This window comes from Palaemon carinicauda, chromosome 14 (genome assembly GCF_036898095.1).
Source record: "Palaemon carinicauda isolate YSFRI2023 chromosome 14, ASM3689809v2, whole genome shotgun sequence".
NCBI lineage: Eukaryota > Metazoa > Arthropoda > Malacostraca > Decapoda > Palaemonidae > Palaemon > Palaemon carinicauda.
The window spans coordinates 58,216,184-58,236,183 of NC_090738.1; the positions used below are offsets into that span (position 1 = coordinate 58,216,184).

General features: G+C 40.3%; 1 protein-coding gene across 1 annotated transcript in view; it reads left to right on the forward strand.

Annotated features, from left to right (window-relative positions):
• Positions 1-156: 156 nt before the first annotated feature.
• LOC137652785 (uncharacterized) overlaps positions 157-20,000 on the forward strand; it is a 40,573-nt gene continuing 20,729 nt past the window's right edge. Inside the window, exon 1 of the mRNA XM_068386192.1 lies at positions 157-626. Coding sequence (XP_068242293.1) covers positions 157-626 — 470 coding nt within the window. The remainder of the gene's footprint in view (positions 627-20,000) is intronic.

Sequence of the window (20,000 nt, forward strand, 5' to 3'; positions counted from 1 at the left end):
AGAATTGAATTAATTCAAAATAAGGGTAACTGAATGCACTACTCTATACCGTTAAGAATGGCAATTACAAGTTACAATGTATTTTTATTAAGTGTGTGGCCGAGAGAATTCTCGGAAAATATTTGTTATATCTTTGACATCGCTTCTATCAATACGATGAACGCTCTAGGTCCTAATGCTTACGAGCAAAACATACGGCGCTTAATGAGTTATATGATATGGAATCTCCACAGCGAAGAGCAAATAAAGGAGAAAGTAGTTGGAGATTTTAGTGGCTATGAATCCACCCAATGTCGGTGTGAAGAGAGAAACAACCAAGTCAAAGTAAGGAGAAAGGAGGAGGAGAAGAAGACAAAATATAATGAAAAAAATCAGAGGCAAGAGGAAGAAAAGATAATTATCCCCTATAGTGAAGAAGAACTAGACGAGGAAAGAGAAGAATTGAAGAGAGAAAAGAACCATTTAAAAGAGTGTATAAGGAGACTTGAAAACCAGGTCGCCAAAAAAAATAGAGGTAATAAAAAGAAAATCGAAAGACTTAAAAAGGAGCTTCTACATCATCATAATCAGAAAAATAAGAATGGAAGGGAGGAGAAGGAGAAAAAGGAGGAGGTTGGAATGGCGAAGTAGGAAAAGGAAAGTGAAAAGGAGGAAAAGAAGAGGAAGAATAAAAAGAAAATCGAAAGACTTAAAAAGGAGCTTCTACATCATCATAATCAGAGAAATGAAAATGGAAGGGAGGAGAAGGAGAAAAAGGAGGAGGCTAGAATGGCGAAGCAGGAAAAGGAAAGTGAAAAGGAGGAGAAGAAGAGGAAGAATAAAAAGAAAATCGAAAGTCTTAAAAAGGAGATTCTACATCATCATAATCAGAAAAATTAGAATGGAAGGGAGGAGAAGGAGAAAAAGGAGAAGGCTGGAATGGCGAAGCCGGAGAAGGAAAGTGAAAAGGAGGAAAAGAAGAAGAAGAAGAAAAAGAAAATCGAAAGACTTAAAAAGGAGCTTCTACATCATCATAATCAGAAAAATGAGAATGGAAGAGAGGAGAAGGAGAAAAAGGAGGAGGCTGGAATGGCGAAGCAGGAGAAGGAAAGTGAAAAGGAGGAGAAGAAGAAGAAGAAGAAGAAAAAGAAAATCGAAAGGCTTGAAAAAGAGCATCTACATCATCATAATCAGAATGAGAAGGAGAATGGAAGGGAGGAGAAGAGGAAGAAGAAGAAGGATGGAATGGAGAAGCAGGAGAAGGAAAGTGAAAAGGAGGAGAAGAAGAAAAAAAAGAAGAAAATCGAAAGGCTTGAAAAAGAGCTTCTTCATCATCATAATCAGAAAGGGAAGGAGAATGGAAGGGAGGAGAAGGGGAAGAAGAAGAAGGATGGAATGGAGAAGTAGGAGAAGGAAAGTGAAAAAGAGGAGAAGAAGAAGAAGAAGAAAAAGAAAATTGGAAGGCTTGAAAAAGAGCTTCTACATCATCATAATCAGAAAGAGAAGGAGAATGGAAGGGAGGAGAAGGAGAAGAAGAAGAAGGATGAAATGGAGAAGCAGGAAAAGGAAAGTGAAAAGGAGGAGAAGAAGAAGAAGAAGAAAAAGAAAATCGAAAGGCTTGAAAAAGAGCTTCTACATCATCATAATCAGGAAGAGAAGGAAAATGGAAGGGAGGAGAAGGAGAAGAAGAAGGAGGATGGAATCGAGAAGCAGGAAAAGGAAAGTGAAAAGGAGTAGAAGAAGAAGAAGAAGAAAAAAAATCGAAAGACTTGAAAAAGAGCTTCTACATCATCATAATCAGAAAGAGAAGGAGAATGGAAGGGAGGAGAAGGAGAAGAAGAAGGAGGATGGAATGGAGAAGCATGAGAAGGAAAATGAAAAGGAAGAGAAGAAGAAGAAGAATAAAAAGAAAATCGAAAGGCTTTAAAAAGAGCTTCAACATCATCATAATCAGAAAGAGAAGGAGAATGGAAGGGAGGAGAAGGAGAAGAAGAAGGAGCATGGAATGGAGAAGCAGGAGAAGGAAAGTGAAAAGGAGGAGAAGAAGAAAAAGAAGAAAAAGAAAATCAAAAGGCTTGAAAAAGAGCTTCTACATCATCATAATCAGAAAGAGAAGGAGAATGGAAGGGAAGAGGAGAAGAAGAAGGAGGATGGAATGGAGAAGCAGGAGAAGGAAAGTGAAAAGGAGGAGAAGGAGGAGAAGAAGAAGAAGAAAATCGAAAGGCTTGAAAAAGAGCTTGTATATCATCATAATCAGAAAAAGAAAGAGAATGGAAGGGAGGAGAAGGAGAAGAATAAGGAGGATGGAATGGAGAAGCAGTAAAAAAATAAAGTGAAAAGGAGTAGAAGAATAAGAAGCAGAAAAAGAAAATCGGAAGGCTTGAAAAAGAGCTTCTACATCATCATAATCAGAAAGAGAAGGAGAATGGAAGGGAGGAGAAGGAGAAGAAGAAGAAGGATGAAATGGAGAAGCAGGAAAAGGAAAGTGAAAAGGAGGAGAAGAAGAAGAAGAAGAAAAAGAAAATCGAAAGGCTTGAAAAAGAGCTTCTACATCATCATAATCAGGAAGAGAAGGAAAATGGAAGGGAGGAGAAGGAGAAGAAGAAGGAGCATGGAATGGAGAAGCAGGAGAAGGAAAGTGAAAAGGAGGAGAAGAAGAAAAAGAAGAAAAAGAAAATCAAAAGGCTTGAAAAAGAGCTTCTACATCATCCTAATCAGAAAGAGAAGGAGAATGGAAGGGAAGAGGAGAAGAAGAAGGAGCATGGAATGGAGAAGCAGGAGAAGGAAAGTGAAAAGGAGGAGAAGGAGAAGAAGAAGAAAAAGAAAATCGAAAGGCTTGAAAAAGAGCTTCTACATCATCATAATCAGAAAGAGAAGGAAAATGGAAGGGAGGAGAAGGAGAAGAAGAAGGAGGATGGAATCGAGAAGCAGGAAAAGGAAAGTGAAAAGGAGTAGAAGAAGAAGAAGAAGAAAAAAAATCGAAAGACTTGAAAAAGAGCTTCTACATCATCATAATCAGAAAGAGAAGGAGAATGGAAGGGAGGAGAAGGAGAAGAAGAAGGAGGATGGAATCGAGAAGCAGGAAAAGGAAAGTGAAAAGGAGGAGAAGAAGAAGAAGAAGAAAAAGAAAATCGAAAGGCTTGAAAAAGAGCTTCTACATCATCATAATCAGTAAGAGAAGGAAAATGGAAGGGAGGAGAAGGAGAAGAAGAAGGAGGATGGAATCGAGAAGCAGGAAAAGGAAAGTGAAAAGGAGTAGAAGAAGAAGAAGAAGAAAAAAAATCGAAAGGCTTGTAAAAGAGCTTCTACATCATCATAATCAGAAAGAGAAGGAGAATGGAAGGGAGGAGAAGGGGAAGAAGAAGAAGGATGAAATGGAGAAGCAGGAAAAGGAAAGTGAAAAGGAGGAGAAGAAGAAGAAGAAGAAAAAGAAAATCGAAAGGCTTGAAAAAGAGCTTCTACATCATCATAATCAGTAAGAGAAGGAAAATGGAAGGGAGGAGAAGGAGAAGAAGAAGGAGGATGGAATCGAGAAGCAGGAAAAGGAAAGTGAAAAGGAGTAGAAGAAGAAGAAGAAGAAAAAAAATCGAAAGGCTTGTAAAAGAGCTTCTACATCATCATAATCAGAAAGAGAAGGAGAATGGAAGGGAGGAGAAGGAGAAGAAGAAGAAGGATGAAATGGAGAAGCAGGAAAAGGAAAGTGAAAAGGAGGAGAAGAAGAAGAAGAAGAAAAAGAAAATCGAAAGGCTTGAAAAAGAGCTTCTACATCATCATAATCAGGAAGAGAAGGAAAATGGAAGGGAGGAGAAGGAGAAGAAGAAGGAGCATGGAATGGAGAAGCAGGAGAAGGAAAGTGAAAAGGAGGAGAAGAAGAAAAAGAAGAAAAAGAAAATCAAAAGGCTTGAAAAAGAGCTTCTACATCATCCTAATCAGAAAGAGAAGGAGAATGGAAGGGAAGAGGAGAAGAAGAAGGAGCATGGAATGGAGAAGCAGGAGAAGGAAAGTGAAAAGGAGGAGAAGAAGAAGAAGAAGAAAAAAAATCGAAAGGCTTGAAAAAGAGCTTCTACATCATCATAATCAGGAAGAGAAGGAAAATGGAAGGGAGGAGAAGGAGAAGAAGAAGGAGCATGGAATGGAGAAGCAGGAGAAGGAAAGTGAAAAGGAGGAGAAGGAGAAGAAGAAGAAAAAGAAAATCGAAAGGCTTGAAAAAGAGCTTCTACATCATCATAATCAGTAAGAGAAGGAAAATGGAAGGGAGGAGAAGGAGAAGAAGAAGGAGGATGGAATCGAGAAGCAGGAAAAGGAAAGTGAAAAGGAGTAGAAGAAGAAGAAGAAGAAAAAAAATCGAAAGGCTTGTAAAAGAGCTTCTACATCATCATAATCAGAAAGAGAAGGAGAATGGAAGGGAGGAGAAGGAGAAGAAGAAGGAGGATGGAATGGAGAAGCATGAGAAGGAAAATGAAAAGGAAGAGAAGAAGAAGAAGAATAAAAAGAAAAACGAAAGGCTTTAAAAAGAGCTTCAACATCATCATAATCAGAAAGAGAAGGAGAATGGAAGGGAGGAGAAGGAGAAGAAGAAGGAGCATGGAATGGAGAAGCAGGAGAAGGAAAGTGAAAAGGAGGAGAAGAAGAAAAAGAAGAAAAAGAAAATCAAAAGGCTTGAAAAAGAACTTCTACATCATCATAATCAGAAAGAGAAGGAGAATGGAAGGGAGGAGAAGGAGAAGAAGAAGGAGCATGGAATGGAGAAGCAGGAGAAGGAAAGTGAAAAGGAGGAGAAGAAGAAAAAGAAGAAAAAGAAAATCAAAAGGCTTGAAAAAGAGCTTCTACATCATCCTAATCAGAAAGAGAAGGAGAATGGAAGGGAAGAGGAGAAGAAGAAGGAGCATGGAATGGAGAAGCAGGAGAAGGAAAGTGAAAAGGAGGAGAAGGAGAAGAAGAAGAAAAAGAAAATCGAAAGGCTTGAAAAAGAGCTTCTACATCATCATAATCAGAAAGAGAAGGAAAATGGAAGGGAGGAGAAGGAGAAGAATAAGGAGGATGGAATGGAGAAGCAGTAAAAAAATAAAGTGAAAAGGAGTAGAAGAATAAGAAGCAGAAAAAGAAAATCGAAAGGCTTGAAAAAGAGCTTCTACATCATCATAATCAGAAAGAGAAGGAGAATGGAAGGGAAGAGAAGGAGAAGAAGAAGGAGGATGGAATGGAGAAGCAGGAGAAGGAAAGTGAAAAGGAAGAGAAGAAGAAGAAGAAGAAAAAGAAAATCGAAAGGCTTTAAAAAGAGCTTCAACATCATCATAATCAGAAAGAGAAGGAGAATGGAAGGGAGGAGAAGGAGAAGAAGAAGGAGGATGGAATGGAGAAGCAGGAGAAGGAAAGTGAAAAGGAGGAGAAGAAGAAGAAGAAGGAAAGGAAAATCGATAGGCTTGAAAAAGAGCTTCTACATCATCATAATCAGAAAGAGAAGGAGAATGGAAGAGAGGAGAAGTAGAAAAAGGTTGAGGCTGGAATGGCGAAGCAGGAGAAGGAAAGTGGAAAGGTGGAGAAGAAGAAAAAATATAATGAAAAAAATCAGAGGCAAGAGGAGGAAAAGAAGATAATTACCCCAAATCGTGAAGAACTAAATAAGAAAATAGAAGAATTGAAGAGAGAAAAGAAGCATTTAAAGGACTGTATAAGGAGATTTAAAAACAAGATCGTCAGAAGAAATATAGAGAATAAAAAGAAAATTGAAAGACTTGAAAAGGAGCTTCTACGAAAACAAGAAATCAACGCTAGTTTGATAGGACTTTATGAAAAGAAGGAAAATAAGATGACCAAGAATAGCAAGGATCAGAAGGAGAAGAAGAATGGAAAGGAGGAAAATCAGAAGACCAATAATCACAGGAATAAGGGGGAGAAGTGGAAGAGAAAAAATAAAGAAAAATTAAACAAGGAGAAGGAAGAGAATAGAAAAAGCGTGAGGCTAAAAAAGGATAGACAACAATTAATGGAAAAGATAAACAATTCGGAGAGTATTGACAAAACATCAAAACTTTCTCCAAAAAAGGAGATCAGAACAGGCCAACCACTCAATGGAACCTTCATTGAACAAGAAATCGTTGATCATACACACATTTTGGTCAATACTTTATTGAATATATATACAAGCTTTTAGGCAAAGATGAAAAGAGGGTCATATGGACAAAGAAAAGAATATCACCAAGCACAGCAGACGTAACGAAGGGCAAATCAACTTGTAATTAGAGGGGCAAACAAACCTAACCCAAATATCTGTTCATACAGTTTTACTTGTGTGGCGGTAGGACGCTGTTAGGTCTTTTCCATTCCGAGCCCAGAGATCTGTAATCTCTCTCCCCAGGTAATATATTCTTAAATACTCTTCAATACGAGGACGATCTTGATCCCGTATATCCTGGATGGCTTTGTATATGTATGTGGAACTGGCAATGTTCACGCAACGACAGTAGCTGTAATAATTTCAATAGCATAAAAGTAACTTAAATGGTTAACAAAAGTTGTCTTTTATTTTTTGACCTAGTGATTTTACATATCGCTCTTGTAGCTGCCTTTTGGAAACGTCCCTGATTGGATTGGAGTTCATGACCAGCTTAAGATTGACAGTTTCTATTAATATTTGCACCTCATCATCCTTTATGAGCAAGGGATGGGGGCGTTGGAGTCTGTAGAGTAATCAGTATCCCTTGCGTGGCCCTCCCTGGTACTAGCTTGGTGGATAAGGATCCTGGTTGTTGATCATATGTCATATACCTTGTCTCAGATATTTATTAGGAATTACTGAACTTTTGAGCAATTGAACAGATATAAAGGCCAAGTAACAATAACTGGTATATGGGTAGGCTAAGAGCTCATTCCAAAACACAATAATGTTAAACAGCAGTAACCATACTATTATATATTCAATTACGAAAGTAATAATCACTCTCCTAATATCCTATAAAGTTGTGTCCACCTAGTTTAATTTAATGCTCTGTGGAATAAATGTGGGGGATAATTCTTTAAACTTCAAAAATAGTTACAATTTGGTTTCTAAGTTCCTATTTTCATGATCTGGCTTCTAATTTTCTAAGGGACGAAAAGCTATATGACGAAAATACCAATCAGACCGTAATCTCTCAGTTAGTTACAGATGAGTTGATCCAAAAAAGTCTTTCACAGTATGGTGTGTTTATTTCCTTTCATATTTTCTTTTCAGATATCCCTTTGATATGGATGGCTATAACACTGATACCTGAATGACCGTGTCTACCCTAAGTACGAAGGAAGCAAATGAAATGTTGGATAAAGATAAATCGTCAAAAACCAGAGTGGGTTAGAAGAAAATAAGGAAATTTTAGCTGAGATGAAATATATAGTAAAGAGAGAGAGAGAGAGAGAGAGAGAGAGAGAGAGAGAGAGAGAGAGAGAGAGAGAGAGAGAGAGAGAGAGAGAGAGAGAGAGAGAGAGAGAGAGTTACATGTTAGCACATCTTATTTCTTATACATTACTTGGGAAACCCAAAAAACTGAAAAATTCTCATAAAGTTCTAAGAGTTTCACCAAAGAGTAACACAAGCCTCCTTCATCGAGAAATACTTTTTGCATACTTGAAGACTAATCTCAAAAGCAATTATAGAAGGCGTTTTTGCTTTCACGCGAGAATGAGGGTGCCAAGAAGTTTGATCGTCAGGCAACGAACACGCTTGATGAGTACGTCCTAAGTTTTGGACTTCTGTTGCTGTTGCGATAAATACTTGAAGCGAAGGAAGTTTTATAAGGTTCTCTTCAATTGGTGACCATTACATGGTTTCGATTTTTCAAATCCTTGACGAATACTCTTTTCTATCCCTGCTCAAACCAATACAAATTCAAAGTAAATATAGCTCACATGGATAAAATATAAGATTTCCTCTCAACAATCAATGATGTTGATGTTATGAAGACATACTTGAATATAATAATATACAAAATTCAGTTCAAATTGTAATGATATTTGCCTTTAAGTCTCTAAAATTCAATCTACGATGTTTCAGTCTATATGCAACGTAACCCTCCATGAGATATTTCACAAAACTTTGAGGAGGAAGAAGAAATATCGCACGTTTTTGTTGTCAAAGTTTGAAGTCCAACTCAAAAATGGTTGAAAGGTTGGCTGCTGAAGATAGCAACTAAACCGCCACCTTTCAGTTACTTACATCTGAGATGGAACTTTGAAGTCTTTGACGTTACAGTTTATTTTCTTTTTCTACTGAATATTCTGTTAATATTTCTGCAATGTAGACGAATAAGGGACAAAACTAAACCTCTTTAACTAAGCAGTTTACAAAGGTATATAGGAGAATGTTGTTTACAGAGAAAATCAGTTTTCCACTGAATATTATTGTTTCCTGCAACTTAGTTTTATATATCTCTCCTACACATGTTACGTCCATAGAACTAAAAAACTAGTATCTCTAACTAGAGCATTAATCGATATATGAAAAAGATGAGTAAAATAGCGAAAAGAAATATTCGTCATTTATTAAATCTTAATAAACACATTTGCTCATTATCGATCAAAATAAAATAAAAATGCGAAAATCCTATTTTAATTAAGTCTATAAGATTCTTCTTTAGAAAAAGTAAGTTACCATCCCTTACCAAGCGCTGCTTCCTGTGTCGAGGTCTTAGTGGTATATATGTTACAGGCGAACTGTGTAACCAGGCATTTCACGAAATGACTAAAAATTTTAGGCATTTCGTGAAATGACCGATTCACTGAGGGATTTCGCGAAATGACTAAAATTTCCAGGCATTACGCGAACTGACTGAAATTTAGTAGTTCTTATTACAAACTTTGCGTAATAGAATTCAGGCAGACTGTGTAATTCTGGTATTTGTTTGCAAATACCACTTTTATGGTGTTTTAAGTACATGGGTGTTAACACAGATTCTTATACACTGAGGGTTGGTTTTGAATATTTATGTTATATTTATTATTGATTTATGTATATCTGGTAAACATTTCCATATATTTTTCATATGTTTCATTTCCATATAAATTGTAAAAGGAGTTATTTCAAACACAGGTGTTCAATTTAAATTTACCTACCTGAGAAGTTAATTCAGTTTTGTTTTAAATGGCCCCTTTCTTTGATTTATTTTAACAATGTGAGCAGGTAATTCACTCATTTTGATTTCTTTTAACCATATGAGCAGGCAATTCAACAAGTACCCTGATCAATATAAGCAGTTTTAGATTATAGTTTGAGAAAATTTGGGATGTAGATTTAAATAAAACTAATATCATACTTTAAATATGCAAACATCACAACGGAGGCTGTCGACCTGTTCAAGTCCTACTGCATTACCTGCCAAGAAAAGACAAAAAGAACCAAGACAAAGTGAGTTGTGGTTCGGACCTTATATAGGATTTAAATTTTCGCTGCCAAGTCGATTTAATTGACATGCAGTCATCTCCACAAGCCCAACACAAGTGGATTATGTTGTACCATTGCCATCTGACCAAGTCTGTCATCCTACGCCCACTCCCATCCAAGAGAGTAGCTGAGGTTGCTTTTCAGCTTTTGGGTATGTTCTTATTGATTGGTAATCAATGTATCCTACAATCAGATAATAGATCTGAGTTCACTTCCTATGTGGTTCGAGAGATGAAGGATCTCTGGCTGCATCTTGTGCATGGCAAGCCGCTAGAGAGGCACAGAGTTAAGGTTCAATTGAACAGGCCAACTCAAACATCAAAGACATGCTGACTGCTTGGCTCTCTGACAACAACATCCCAGATTGGTCCCTAGGCATTCGTTTTGTTCAGAACCAGAAGAACTCATCATACCATTCAGGGATCAAGAGTACTCCCAATTCTACTTTGCTTGGAGAGAATCCAAAAGATGGACTCTCTTCCACTAGCTTGCTTCAGGAGGTCATTGACTGCTTAGAGACAGAAGATGATCTTGCAGCACTAGGAGCCCAGCCTCCTACTGATCCATCTGACAAGCCACTCGAGGCCTCTGAGCCAGTCATTATCACCACGCAGCCATCCTAGTCCCTTGATGAGCCTGTCACCATCTTCACCTATCCACCCCAGGTCCACTTAGTTCAACACTGCATATTGCATGAAAACAACAAGAAATTCCCAAGAACTGCAAGAGGACCAGAGAGGGTCAAGTGTGCCAGGCAGAACGTATGGTCATATGAGTAATATCGACTTAAAAGCTGGGGAAATAAGGGACAATATCGTTGTGCCAGCTCCGCATGATGACTGGGGAAGGGAGGATCCAGAAAATCTTCTAGGAATCAACATGGAAGAAAATGAAAATAACCTATACACTATTGGGGTAAAGGCGGCGATACTAAGGACTAAATTCATATGGTTTGAATTCAACTTGTGCCCCCAACGATTGTTGAGGAAATCAACCAAGAACAGCAAGTATCTCTTCGTGAGGCACTGAAGAAAAGCTCTTCTGTGTAATTATACATTTAATGAAAGAAGAAACAATATATGGTTTTAAAAAATATGTTATTACAGAATTGTTGCTACTAAAATACCCTAAAAATATTGAATCTACCTGCAAATATATACTATTTAACCTAAAATCCTTCCCCTGAAAAAAAAAAAAAAAAAAAAAAAAAACATTGCTACTAAGATTCCCGAAGCATTTAAAACATACAAGCAATATTGGCATAAAATTCTTATGAACCAGGCATTTCACGAAATTCCTTAGCTATAAAACCAGTCATTTCGCGTAATGCCTGGAAATCTTAGTCATTTCGCGGAATCCCTAAGTAAATCAATCATTTCACGAAATGCCTAAAATATTTAGGCATTTCTCGAAATGCCTGGTTACACAGTTTGCCTGTAACATATACAACGTCTCTCACCAAAGCAATAATTGCAGGCCAGAAGTTTTTTCGTCAGGGTACGAACATGGTTGAAGAAGATGAGTTAAGTTTTGGGTTTCTGTTGGGATAATACTCAAAGGGAGTTTTATCAAGTTCCTCTGATGGTGTTTAATTACCTCCGCCAACGAAGTTGGAAAGAGGTTATGTTATCGCCATTGTTTGTGTTTGTGTGAGTGTGTGTTTGTGTATGTGTGTTTATGAACATGTTTTTGGCAGCAATTTTAATCATAGAGTATTACAACTCGAACGAATGAACTATTATATAGAAGCTTGAAATTGTTAGATTTTGGAAGGTCAATATCCAAGGTCAAAGTCATGGTCGAGCAAAAATGTCCAATTCACGTGATAAGCCATAAGTTTGGATTTCGTTTTTACAGAGGCGTCAAATGTGATTCATATTTGAGTGGAGGAAAATCCACGTCAGATTAATAAACATTAAGGTCAAAGTTCAAGGTAAAAGTCGATCAAAAAATAAGAAATAAGCAGCCGCGGTGGAGGTCTGCGCTCTACTGAGTGTCCCAATATATATTTTAGTTTTCATCGTATGGTTTCACGAAGCTATTTATATGTAGACGCATATTTAAAGCAACTATATCTGATAAAATACAAGCTATGATTCTTTCCTAGAGATGATGATGATATTCGTAAGATGTAACTTATTAAAAAAAAAAAATATTATATTTCAAGACTTACGACCCTTGTCCTTGATTCATAACCCATTTGTCTCAACTAAGTATTATTTTGTTATCGTTGTAATTACACCGAATGACTTTCCTTAAACAAGGAATATGAGAAAGGAAAGGTCTGAAATTTCTATTGTCATAGTTTGGCCTTCAACTTGTAAAAGAGGGTTACGTCCACTGAAAGAGATAACAATCAAACCATAACTTCTCTGTCATTTACAGCTGAGTTGAGGCTTTGAAGTCTTTCACTGAATGGTTTCTTTTTATGTTTTTCATGTTTTTCTTTCTTGTTTGTTTTGTTATATGGCCATCTATGGGACTACAAACCCTATGCTATTAATTGTTCATATATACACACAGACACACACACAGACACAGACACACACACACACACACACACACATATATATATATATATATATATATATATATATATATATATATATATATATATATATATATATATATATATATATAGTCATATATATACATTATGCAATGACTAATGAAGACTGGAATTCTAATTGTAACTTATGACTAAAGGTTTTAAAAGAAACCCCGATTACTTTTTACTTCCACTTCTAATGAAGTTCAATCGTTCATCTCTCTTTCACTTTGCACCATCCTTTGATTCCTTTCAACCCTCCCTTACTTCAAAGGCATTAAATGTTGCGACCAGCTCATGTGTTAGTCAAGACTCCTCGGGAATAACTGCAGGGTTTTTGCAAAAATTCGACTCCAAACTACGTTGATGATGATAGTTTTCTTATTCTTTGAAGAATGTTTGTCTCGTTGGATCACACACACACACATATATATATATATATATATATATATATATATATATATATATATATATATATATATATATATATATATATATATATATACATACATATATATATATATATATATATATATATATATATATATATATATATATGTATGTATATATATATATATATATATATATATATATATATATATATATATATATATATATATATATATATATATATATATATATATATATATATATATATATATATATATATATATATATATAAATATATTTATGGGCTCAAGCCATGTCGTCCTGATGGAAGTTCCTATAGGGTAGCTTCCTAGGGTATATTACAACTACGGCGATATTCCCAGAGAATTTACCTTAAGGTACCCAGAATTCTAACTCCTGGAGCGAATATCCCTAATGAAAGGGATATCGCGACATATCAGAGGACGTATTCTTGACACGCCACATGGCAATCTGCACCCCAAACAGAGATAACACATCGAAGGGGTCAATTAGCAAGAAAACGAAAACGAGAAAGAAAAAGGGGGAGCCGCTCCCAAGGCTCCCTCTTCTCCCGTTTCGTAAGCGTGCCTGGCGCCATCTGTATTCCTTTTTGCGTAGCTTAACAACTCGGTGTTTTTTCCTGTGTTTCTCGCAAATCTTGGATTTATTCATCTTTTCATGGCTTCTCCAACTTCGTCTGCCTCTGATAAGTTGAGTACCATTTTCTTTATCTATAAATGTAGGCTCTTGGTAATTTTTAAAGTGATTAATAGTAATAATCTTTGTTACAAGAGCCGTTGCCTACCGGAGGCGTCATGGACGCTGTCGCTCGCTAGGTATGAGTTTTAGTTAGCCAGAGCGACATTCCCGGTTGTTTTGCTTTAATAAATTTTAGCTATTTAGCGTTACCTAGGATATCCTTTCTCGTGCTTTTAGTATTATTTTGGCTTAGTATTCGCCAACTCTGGCCTACACTAGGCCATGTAGCCTAGTCGTTTGGTCCTAGTACTTTCCTGCATGATTTTGGATTTCCGAGTGTTTTAAAATTTTATTGAAGCTTTAGGCTGTTTTTTATACATTTAAGATTATGTTGAATATTTCCAAGATAGTATTCGAGTGAGTTTCGGTGATTCAGATAATCGATTCACTGGGTGCCTAGGCTAAGTTGCTTATGGAGCCTTAGTATACTTTCTCATACTCCCCGGTTGCTTTCTTTTCTTCGGAGAAGGTATGCAATCCCTTTCCCTCTGTTTAAGCCTTGGGCTTAAACCCTAGTGGTTTATCTGAATTAACTTTCGTTACAACTATACCGTGGTGTTACTGTACCTCCCTGTTCCAGTAAGTCTGGCTTCAGAGAGGGACAGAACATCAGAGTTTTTTAGTCTGAGTCTGTGTTTGGCTGGCTTGGGGTAGAGTCTCCCTCGCTGGCCTGACACAGACATAGGAGGCTTAACCCCCTTAGGTCACTGTCGAAGGTTTCTGTACGAGATGATTCCTTCTTTTGTGATCTAGCAGACTAGTCCTTGTTGCTTTTCTTGGTGGGAGGATAAGATCCTTTCCCTGGGAGTAGCAACACCTTCCTTGCTTTGGCTCAGTGGGGGCTGGCAAGTATTGCTGGCCTCCCTCCTTGAATCTCCCTTAGGCTAAGATGAGTTTTCTTAGCTGCGGGTGATTCTTCACTAAAGCAAGGTTGGTAGGACCCTCTTTTGTCCCTTCCCCCTCTATCTCCGTAATGGCCTAGCCATTACAGTACTGTACGTCATTCTACATCTGGACCTAGGATAGGTTAGGATGTGGAATTGACTCAGTCCCTTGCCGGCCGGCTGAGTCTGCCGGCCGGCAAGGGTCTTCTGCTTGAGTGTTGCCCGGACCTCCATTGGTCTCTCATCCATGTCTGCCTGTAGATCCAGACGGCATTGGTCAGGAAGCCTGAATTAGATTTTCCCCTTCCTTATATGCACTCTTTCGGATTGCTGGGCTTGGAGGTAGTTTACGCTCTTATCCCAGCATCCATTCTGTTTTCTTCTAGTGCTGTACTCGACCCGGCTGCCGGCCTTTGAGGCCGGCAGCCGGGCAGTCGTAGTCCTCTGGTTCTTTTGCTGCTGGCCGGCATCGGTTGTTTATCTTTGCCGGCCGGCTATTGTCAAGCCCTTGTCTGCCGGTCGCTATGAGCAGTGGCCGGCAGTCGGGTACTACCTTGTGTAGTTGCCAGCCGGCAGTTATTGCCGGCCGACATTGGCTGTTGCCTGCCGGATGGCACATGCATTTGAACCAGCGTTCTGCCGCCTTATAGCTGTGAAGTAGTATACTTTAAAGCTAGTTATGGTGTGTGCCGGCCGGCAAGTGCCGGACGGCACATTACCTTCTATACTATACCAGTATTCTTCAGTATAACATATACTGTAGGAAGAAAACTATAGTATAAGTTTTGGTACAGCACTGTGTGTTCTAACACTTTTGTGTTGTCTTGCACAGCCCTTTGGTGTTGCCTTACAGATAAGAAAGTGAGTTCTTTCTTGTCTATTATCCGGTATTTTAAAATCATATCTTAGGTGTGAGCTCCACCTGTTTCCTCTGGAAATTTTTCATTGGTTACTCTAGGACAGATTAACCATACGATTTTATTATCTGGAAGGCAGCAACAATTGGTTGTGCGGGAAAACACAAGTGTGTGTCTTTCCTTTCTGATTTGTTATGCTAACTGTGCATATCCAGTGATACGTAGTTCACTTGATAATCATGGAAATTTCTTCTCTTTGCAGAAGGTACGTCCGAAGTGCGGAAGTGCTTTCTGCAACGTCCGCAGTAAGAACTTCTGCGGACATGAGTTATGTAGGAGGCACGCAGCATGCGCTGTCTCCAAGGGTGATCTCCGGTATTGGGACCCCCAGGTATGTACCGTGTGCTCTAACCTGATTACTGAGGCTTTTGATTCCCCTAGGACAGCGGAATCAAGGGATATAGCTAGGGAGAAGCTTCGCACCTGGGCAAGGGGCTTCCAGAAGAACACCTCTGGACCTTATCTTCCAAGTGAGAAGATGAGGGCTTACCTTTTCCCTAGGGCATCAGTTGATGCAGTGATTCCCAAGCCTCAAGAGGAGATCCCCCTAGTTCAGATCCAGGTGGATGCTGAAGTGGCGATCGCCTTGCAAGCCATCCAGTTGGACGACAGGATGTCAGACGTGTCCGAGCGTCCGGAGGAAGACCTCCTGGCAGGAGGCCAGGATGAAGATCAAGCCCCAGACATTGTAGAGGAAGAAGCCGACGAGGTGTCGGCTGCTCCGTTTCTGATCCCTGAACCTATTCCCACAACATCGTCCGCTCTCCCAGTAGAGCTGGGACAGGCCCTCTCCTCCATTGTTGGAATGATCCAACAAATGCAAAAGGAGAATATGGAGAAGGCGGCTGCAATGGAACTGCAGATGCAGAAGCTTGCAGCATCACGTGGGCCCCAGAAAAGGCTTAATGTGAAAGACCTTCCCTTGTGCTCAGATGCTAACCCGTGGAGATATGCTGAGCACATGCCGATGACGACTGGAAAGATCATCATGTCGGATAAACTGGGTTCAGTTCCCCTTGAGGAGGTGGAATTCTGGCCCAGCAAAGGGTCATATCCGGACTGTTATGTCCGGTTGAAGAAGGAACCAGCTTCAAAGGAGGAGACAGAGCCGAAGGAGGTCATAGTGATGGACCATGCTAAGGCTCAAGCTTTGCTTTCATCTTCGATGAAAGAGAGGGGCTTCACAAACTCAAAGGTAGCGGCATTGAGTAAGAAGCTCCCTTCCTTTGTGTCCTCTCCTGCTAGAGCCTTCCCCTTTTTGCAGAAAGGGTTTGCGGCTGTATTAAAAGCAGTCGATGCTGGCAAGCCTTGCCCCTCCCTGGACGTCAGTTCGGTGAGAACCTCCCTAAGCTGTCTGACTTTCTTTTTCGGAGAGAGCTCGAGACAAAAGAAAGACTGGCTGCCTCAATGTCTCTTCAGACCACTCTTGAGACGATGGCAAGTGACCCCAAGGTCCATGAAATGTTCATGGTAGTGGCCAAGACTCATCTGGCCACAGTGACGAAGGATCTTTACAGCTTAGTCAGGGCGAGGAGAGCTTGTAGGGAGTTCGTGTTCACCTCGGCTACGGTGAGGCACGAGCCAAGGAAACTAATCTCCTCCAACATTTGGGGCAAAGACCTTTTCCCTAGCGAATTGGTCAAAGAAGTTGTGGATAAGGCTGCCACGGGGAATAGAAATCTTCTCCAGAAGTGGGGCCTGTCTATCAAGAGAAAGTCTTCCCCGGATGAGGGTCCCCAACCAAAGAGGAAGACTAAAAGAATTAGGCTACCGTCTCGGCCAGCCAAGCCAGTTGAACAGCAACAGCAACAGCAATTGCCGATGCCTTCAGTGCCTCAGATGGTGGCACAAACCCCGACCACTTTCCATTGGGTACCCCAGGCCGTGTCGACGCAGTCCCCGGCATTCAACCCAACGTTCGAGGGGCAGTCAACTTCCTTTCGAGCAAAGCCTAGAGGAACAGCTAGAGGCTCGTCTAGGCGCCCCTCAAGGGGAAGGGGATTCAGGGGGGGTCGCGGTCAGGGAGGCAAGACCTCTGGACAACAGTCCAAGTGAGGTGATACCGGTAGGAGGGAGACTTAAGAATTTTCGGGATCGGTGGACCTACGATCCCTGGGCCCACAGCCTACTCAAGAATGGACTGGGCTGGAGCTGGTACAGCACTCCACCCCCGTGCCCTCGGTTTTTCCAACACTCCACCCCCGTTCTGGAGAAGTACATCCAAGATTTGTTGGAGGAATAAAGTGATCCGAAGGGTAAAGTCCATCAAATTCCAAGGGAGGCTGTTTTGTGTTCCCAAGAAGGACTCGGGAACTCAACAAGTTCATAGTGAACTGCAAGTTCAAGATGCTAACACTGCAACACATAAGGACCTTACTGCACAAGAGGGCATATACCGTCTCCATAGACTTGTCAGACGCCTACTGGCACGTTCCAATCAACCGTCGACTCTCCCCCTACCTAGGGTTCAAGCTACAACGAAGACTATACGCCTTCAGAGCCATGCCATTTGGGCTAGATATAGCTCCAAGGATCTTCACGAAGCTTGCGAGCGTAGCTCTCAAGCAATTACGCCTAAAGGGAATTCAGGTAATAGCCTACCTGGACGACTGGCTGGTGTGGGCAGCATCCAAGACAGAATGCTTGTAAGCTTCCATTCATGTGATCCAGTTCCTAGAGTTTCTAGGCTTCAAGATCAACAGAAAAAGTCTCGACTTTCTCCATCTCAAAAGTTCCAGTGGCTGGGAATCCACTGGGACCTAATGTCACACTGTTTCTCCATCCCGGCGAAGAAAGGAAGGAGATAGCGGGTTCTGTCAAGAGACTTCTAGATTCCGAAAGGATATCAAGACGCGAGCGGGAGAGAGTACTGGGTTCTCTCCAGTTTGCTTCGGTGACAGACCCGGTGCTAAGAGCACAGCTAAAGGATGCAACCGGAGTTTGGAGAAGTTATGCATCAAACGCGCGAAGAGATCTGAGAAGACCAGTTCCGTTTCGTCTACGTACTCTTCTCAGGCCTTGGTCCCAAGCCAGACATCTAAAGAAGTCGGTTCTTCTTCAGCCACCTCCCCCGTCGGTGACAATTCACTCAGACGCCTCGAAGGAGGGATGGGGAGGTCACTCTCATCGGAAAAAAGTGCAGGGAACTTGGTCCAAGCTATTCAGGACCTTTCTCATAAACTTTCTCGAAGCTATGGCAGTGCTCCTTACCTTAAAGAAAGTCTCCCTGTGTCACTCGATCCACATATAGTTGGTGCTGGACAGCGAGGTAGTTGTGAGATGCTTGAATCGACATGGATCAAGGTCACCACCTCTCAACCAGGTGATGTTGGCCATCTTCCGATTGGCGGAAAAGAAGAAGTGGTACCTGTCGGCAGTTCACCTTCAAGGAGTCCGCAATGTGACAGCGGACGCTCTATCCAGCTTCACACCGATAGAGTCGGAATGGTATCTAGACGCAGGATCATTCTCCTTCATCTTGAGTCAAGTCCCAGAACTGCAGATAGACCTCTTTGCGACGGAATACAACAAGAAGTTGCCTGTCCCCGTACGAGGACCCCTTAGCGGAAGCAGTGGACGCGATGTCCCTCGACTGGAACAGATGGTCCAGGATTTATCTGTTCCCTCCTCACAACCTTCTGTTGAGGGTCCTCAACAAACTGAGATCCTTCAAGGGGGTAGCGGCAATAGTGGCCCACAAGTGGCCGAACAGCGTGTGGTTCCCCCTGGCATTGGAACTACGGCTGAAGTTTCTACCGCTACCAAATCCAGTTCTGACCCAGCGAGTCCAGAAGTCTACTGTCTGCGCTTCATTACAGAAAACCCGGACCCTGCAGCTCATGATTTTCTCTCCCTAGCGGTGAGAAAGCGTTTCGGCATTTCGAAAGCCTGCATAGACTTCCTAGAGGAATGTATGTGCAAATCTACTAGAAGGCAATAAAGTTTCGAAAGCCTGCGCTAGGCTCAGACCTTCAGCACCTCCAAAGCCCATTCCATGGTCTTTAGACAAAGTTCTTCATTTCGCTTCTCTGTTGAGCAATGAGGAGGGTGCGTTAAAGGATTTGACCCAAAAAGTTATTTTCCCATTTGCACTCGCGTCCGGGGCCAGGGTTAGTGAGATTGTAGCCCTCTCGAGAGAGGAAGGTCGTGTTCAGTTCCTGGATGGGGGAGAATTGAACCTGTTTCCGGAGCCTACTTTTCTCGCCAAGAATGAGTTACCCACCAACAGGTGGGGTCCCGGGAGAATCTGCCCTCTGAAAGAAGATGCATCTCTATGTCCAGTAGAATGCCTAAAGGTCTATCTTCATAGAACTTCAGACTTCAAGGGTGGTCAACTATTCAGGGGAGAAACATCAGGCTCAAATTTATCACTGAATCAACATATTTTATTCGCAGAGCGGATCCTGACAGTACACCCGTAGGTCACGATCCAAGGGAAGTTGCTTCATCCTTAAATTTCCTTAATTGTATGGATTTTGAACATCTTCGTTCATACACTGGCTGGAATTCTTCCAGAGAGTTCTTTCGCCACTATGCGAAGCAAGTGGAGCAACTAAAGAGTTCTGTGGTAGCAGTGGGTTGCGTCGTTAACTCTGCTGTTTAACTCTGCGAGGAACTGTGGTTTTAATTGGCACGATTAATTCCAGGGTGAGTGTGTAGTTACATACTGTGCTACAAACTAAGTGAGGGCACTTAGGTGCCCACGTTGACTGTTCCACTTCCAAAGGTGAACCTAGCATAAGTGCAGACATGTGTGCCGAGCGTTTCTAACGCTAATGTAATTGATTAGTAATACAGACTTTTCTGACCTTGATACCTTGGTATGTTAAAAGTGGCACTAATGTTTTTCTTTCAGATAAACAAGTTTCTGTTTACTATCATACTTATGCTTTAAGTTTTGGTTATCCTGTTCTTATATATATATATATATATATATATATATATATATATATATATATATATATATATATATATATATATATATATATATATATATATATATTTATATATATATCTATCTATATATATATATATATATATATATATATATATATATATATATATATATATATATATATATATATATA